The sequence below is a fragment of the Falco rusticolus genome, chromosome 6 (assembly GCF_015220075.1).
Source record: "Falco rusticolus isolate bFalRus1 chromosome 6, bFalRus1.pri, whole genome shotgun sequence".
NCBI classification, from domain to species: domain Eukaryota; kingdom Metazoa; phylum Chordata; class Aves; order Falconiformes; family Falconidae; genus Falco; species Falco rusticolus.
In genome coordinates this window covers 90,494,096-90,498,440 of record NC_051192.1, presented here as the reverse complement: position 1 = coordinate 90,498,440, position 4,345 = coordinate 90,494,096, and the positions used below count along the sequence as shown (strand labels likewise).

The 4,345-nt window shown below is 63.8% G+C and overlaps 1 protein-coding gene across 1 annotated transcript; it reads right to left on the bottom strand.

The window, feature by feature from the left end:
• Nucleotides 1–1,343: 1,343 nt before the first annotated feature.
• POU3F2 (POU class 3 homeobox 2) lies at nt 1,344–3,337 on the bottom strand. The gene has a single exon (XM_037390778.1). The coding sequence runs from the start codon at nt 3,089–3,091 to the stop codon at nt 1,790–1,792; it is 1,302 nt and encodes a 433-aa protein (XP_037246675.1). The 5' UTR covers nt 3,092–3,337; the 3' UTR covers nt 1,344–1,789.
• Nucleotides 3,338–4,345: the final 1,008 nt, after the last annotated feature.

Below are 4,345 nucleotides of genomic sequence, written 5' to 3'. Positions count from 1 at the left end.
CTTTAAAACTACTAACGAAGGGGGGGAAAACTGCATTGAAAAATGGCATATTTTTTCGCCCCATTTCATTTCATTCCCCAGTGAAAGACACAAGGCTATCCAAGTTAAAACGTACGCGTGTGTGTGTGGGCTAGATACAAACAGGAAAAAAAATATACGAAAAGTAAAAGCAAAGAAGGAACGCACAGGGTCTCTGCGGAGAGTAGGAGGCAGCGTGTTTACACGCAGGTGTAAGCACCCGGCCACCCCCCCTCGGGCCCAGCAGCTCCTCGGGCTCTCCCTGGCTCTTGCCTTGATGCGAAACTGCTCAATGAAAAAGTTTGGAGGCTGACATCTTCCCGGGCTGCCCGGGCAGTGGGACCGGGGATGCCAAAGGCACGCACGGGGAGCCTCGGGGGGAGGAGGGGAAAGGCAGGGGGCTGGGGTGGGGGTGAAGCTAAATAATCCCCTCTCCCTCTCAAGGGAGTGCCACTTTCTCCGGGAAAACTCTGGAAACGTGTTGTTTCGTCTCCACCTTTCCCACATTGGGCCTTGCTCGCCCACACTGGCACAGTCTGGAAGGGCTGCATATATTTTTTTCCTCCCCCTCTGGCTGTGCCTCGGCCCCTGGACACACTGCCCGAAAATGAAGTTTACTTTGTCGATTTGCATTATTCTCCGTTCTCCGAACTCGACTCTTGCCGTGAAGGCATACATTAAGCAATTACGAGAGTCACGTCTCTGGAGAATGGAAGCTGGTGGTGCATATATATGTGTATATAGATATTATATATATGTGTATATATGTACGTCTATGCACGCATGCATATGTATACATACATACAGATATATGCATTCTTTTTTGCTACGGTAAAAGGAGAAAATAAGCGTTACACATATTTAAGAAGACTTGTTTATAACAAAAGTTCACATATACACATAAAGCAAAGGCTGAAACACAGTAACATATTGTAGACCGGTCACTGGTTGACTAACGCTCACCGTGGAAAATGCAAGTCATTTGCAAAATTAAGGTCGGAAAGGAAGGGGGAAAAAAAAGAAGAAAAAAACAATTTGTTTATGTAAACTTCGATTTTCTTGCAGTGCAAATTGGTACGGTTAAATACTGTCTACATCAAAAGGGATAGCTTTTCCTTTCTCTTGGTTTTGGGTTTTTTTTTTTTTTTTTTTTTTTCGTATATTCCTACAGGGGATCCACAGAAAATAAACACAGCAGCATGTGCCAATACCGAGCGACATTCCACAATGCAATCTGCCTTTGTGTGGCGGGAGGGGGCTGCGGAGGGGACCCGAGGCGGCTGCGCTCCCCCCCCCCCCCTCCCTCCTCCCGCCCCCTCCCCGGCCGGGCAGCGCCGTATTTTTTCGCCAGCGAGCAAGGGAGTTTTGTGCGAACCGCTTTCGCCCTGCGCCTGCCCTGCCGGTGCCTGCCTGCCTGTGCGCGGTACTCACTCCACTCCGGTGCACGGGCACTCGCCTGGAAAGGTCGAAATACAGCATCGCACCTGCTACCGTCTAAGGGACAGTCCGGTGCAGGTGCTTTGTCTGTCTGTCTGCTGTGATTCGCGCTCGCTCGCCCTCTCGCTCGCTCGCTTTTTGTTTTGTTTTCTTTTTTTTTTTTGAGCGTTTTTTTGTTTTTAGTTTTTTTGTCTTTTTTTTTAAAGATAGGAGAAAATTAAAAAAAAGTAAAACAAAAAAGAGAAAAAGGAGGACAATCAAAAGTTGGGGGAAGGAGGAGGACGAGAAGGAGGAGGAGAAGGAGGAGGAGGGGCCGGGCGCCCCCGCCGCGAGTTCACTGCACGGGGGTCTGCACCCCGTGGTGCGGCGGCGTGTCCCTGCTGGCCCCGTACACGTCCTCGGCGCCCGGCAGCGTCCCTCCCGGGGGAGTCATGCGCTTCTCTTTCTGTCTCCTGTTACAAAACCACACTCTCACCACCTCCTTCTCCAGCTGTAGGCTGTCCGCGAGCGAGGTGATCTCCTGGGCGGAGGGCTTGGGGCACTTGAGGAAATGGCTCTCCAGCGCGCCCTTGACGCTCACCTCGATGGAGGTGCGCTTTTTCCGCTTGCGGCCCTGCGCCGCGATCTTGTCTATGCTGGTGGGGCTGCCCGAGGAGGAGTCCGCCTCCTCCAACCACTTGTTCAACAAAGGCTTCAGCTTGCACATGTTCTTGAAGCTGAGCTGCAGGGCCTCGAAGCGGCAGATGGTGGTCTGCGAGAAGACGTTGCCGTAGAGGGTGCCCAGCGCCAGCCCCACGTCCGCTTGGGTAAATCCCAGTTTGATGCGCCGCTGCTTGAACTGCTTGGCGAACTGCTCCAGGTCGTCCGAGGTCGGCGTGTCCTCGTCCGAGTGCGGGTCGTGGTGCGGCGGCGGCCCGGGGGGCGCGGTGGCGGCGGCGGGCGCCGGCCCGGCCGCCCCGGGGTGGGGGCCGTGGGGCGGCGGCGGGTGCTCGGGGCCGTGGTGCGGTGGCCCGGGCGGCCCCGGCGGCGGCTCCTCGTGGGCGTCGCGCAGGCCGTGGTGGTGCAGCGCCGGCTGCGCGGCGCCCAGCATGCCGTTGACGGTGAAGCCGGGCGGCTGGGAGTAGAGCAGCCCCGCCTGCGCGCCGTTGGCCGCGGCCATGCCGGGCGGCAGGTGCGCCGCGCCGCCCGCCCGCCACGCCGCCGCCGCCGCCGCCGCCGCCGCCGCGTGGTGCCCGCCGCCGCCGCCGTGGTGCACCAGGTGCGGCGCCCGCCCCGGCGGCGGATGCTGCGGCGGTGGCAGCTCGTCGCCGCGCCCGCCCGCCTGCACCACCGCCGGCTTTATGTCGGGCTGGCCCAGCGCGCCCGCCGACCAGGGCGCCTCGCCGCCGCCGCCGCCGCCGCCTCCCCCGCCGCCGCCGCCGCCGCCGCCGCCGGGGCCGCCGTGGGACAGCGCCGCGATCCACTGGTGAGCGTGGCTCAGCGGGTGCCCGTTGCTCTGCAGCGCGTAGTCCGCCTGCACCAGGGCGCCAGCGTCGCGGTAGCCGCCGCCGGGCTGCATGCCGCCGGGCGGCTCGGCGTGCACCATGGGGGAGCCGGAGGCGAGCAGGCTGTAGTGGTTGGAGGCTGCGGTCGCCATGACTCGCCGAGCCGCACTGATCGCACCGGTTAAAGGCGCCGCGCATTTGACAGCTACTTTTTCGCCTCGGGCGCCGCGCGGCGCCCGCGCCCCCCCGGCCCGCGCGGCGGGGCCCACAGCGAAGGCACGCGCGGCCGCCCCGCCCCGCCGCCGCACACCATTGGCTGGCCGCGCCCTGACGGACGCAGGCGCCCCTGGCGACCGCCGCCGCCGCCACCCACCATTGGCGCGACCCGGCGGCGGCGCCCCGCCCCCTGCCCCGCCCCCGACCGCCCTCTGGAACCCAACTCCGAGGGGGAACGGGGCGCGGGGGAGCGGCGGCCGCGGGGCGGGGGGCGGCGGCGGCGGCGCGGGGCGGGAGGGGCGGGGACGGCAGGGGAGGGGAGGGGAGGGGCGCGCTCCGCCGCCGGCCCCGCCCCGCCCCGCCGGGCCGCCTCCGCTGCGGCCCGCACCGCTCCGGCCCGCACCGCACCGCACCGCGCCGCTGGCGGGAGCCGCCTGCCGCTGCCGGCCCGCCCGCCGGCTCCTGTTGCTCGCACCCCGACGCGGGTCCCTGCGCGGAGCCCGACCGTGCCGCCCGGGGTGCACCCCAACTTTCTCAGCCCGGCCGAGCGCCCGCAGCGCCGCCCCGCAGCCGGCCCCATGGCGGGGCCGGGGAGTGCCGCGCCCCCGGGGGCGGGGAGCGGGCGTCCCCCTCCCTGCCTGCCGGCCCCGGCCTGCCGGCGCTGCCCGGAGCGCACCGCTCCGCCGGGGGTGTCGGGGCTTCGCACCTCGGCACCGCAGCGGCGGCATTGTTCTGCTTGTCCCGTCCTGGGGGGACGGGGTGCCCGCGGGTCCGCCTCAGCGGCGCTAGCGGCTCTGCATCGGTACGGAAGATCTGGGGGGAGGGAGCGGGGGTGATGGAGAAAGAAAAAAAAATTAGAAAAACAGAGAGGGATAGCGGCGGGGGGGTGTGGGTGGGGGGCGGGGGAGAAGTTGCGGCCCGGACAGGAAGGAAGGAGACCCTGGAACTGGATCCGGATTGCCTAGGAATGAGCAGAGCCCGGCTGGCCGCGGCGAAAAGAGTTCACTGCCCATTTTTGAGCTGGAAGCCATAGCTTTGTCTCGAAAATAAACTGCTCACGGGGGTAGGTGCGCCTCGCGGGCTCCCGCTCTCTTCATCGGAATAATACAATAGGGCGGACCGGGGAATTTATTACTACTAACAAGAAACAGCTTTCTTCTGCGAGTTGTTTATAAATCATCGTATTTAAC

Coding starts and splice junctions, on each gene's coding strand:
- POU3F2 (XM_037390778.1), bottom strand. CDS start 3,091: ATGGCGACCGCAGCCTCCAACCACTACAGCCTGCTCGCCTCCGGCTCC.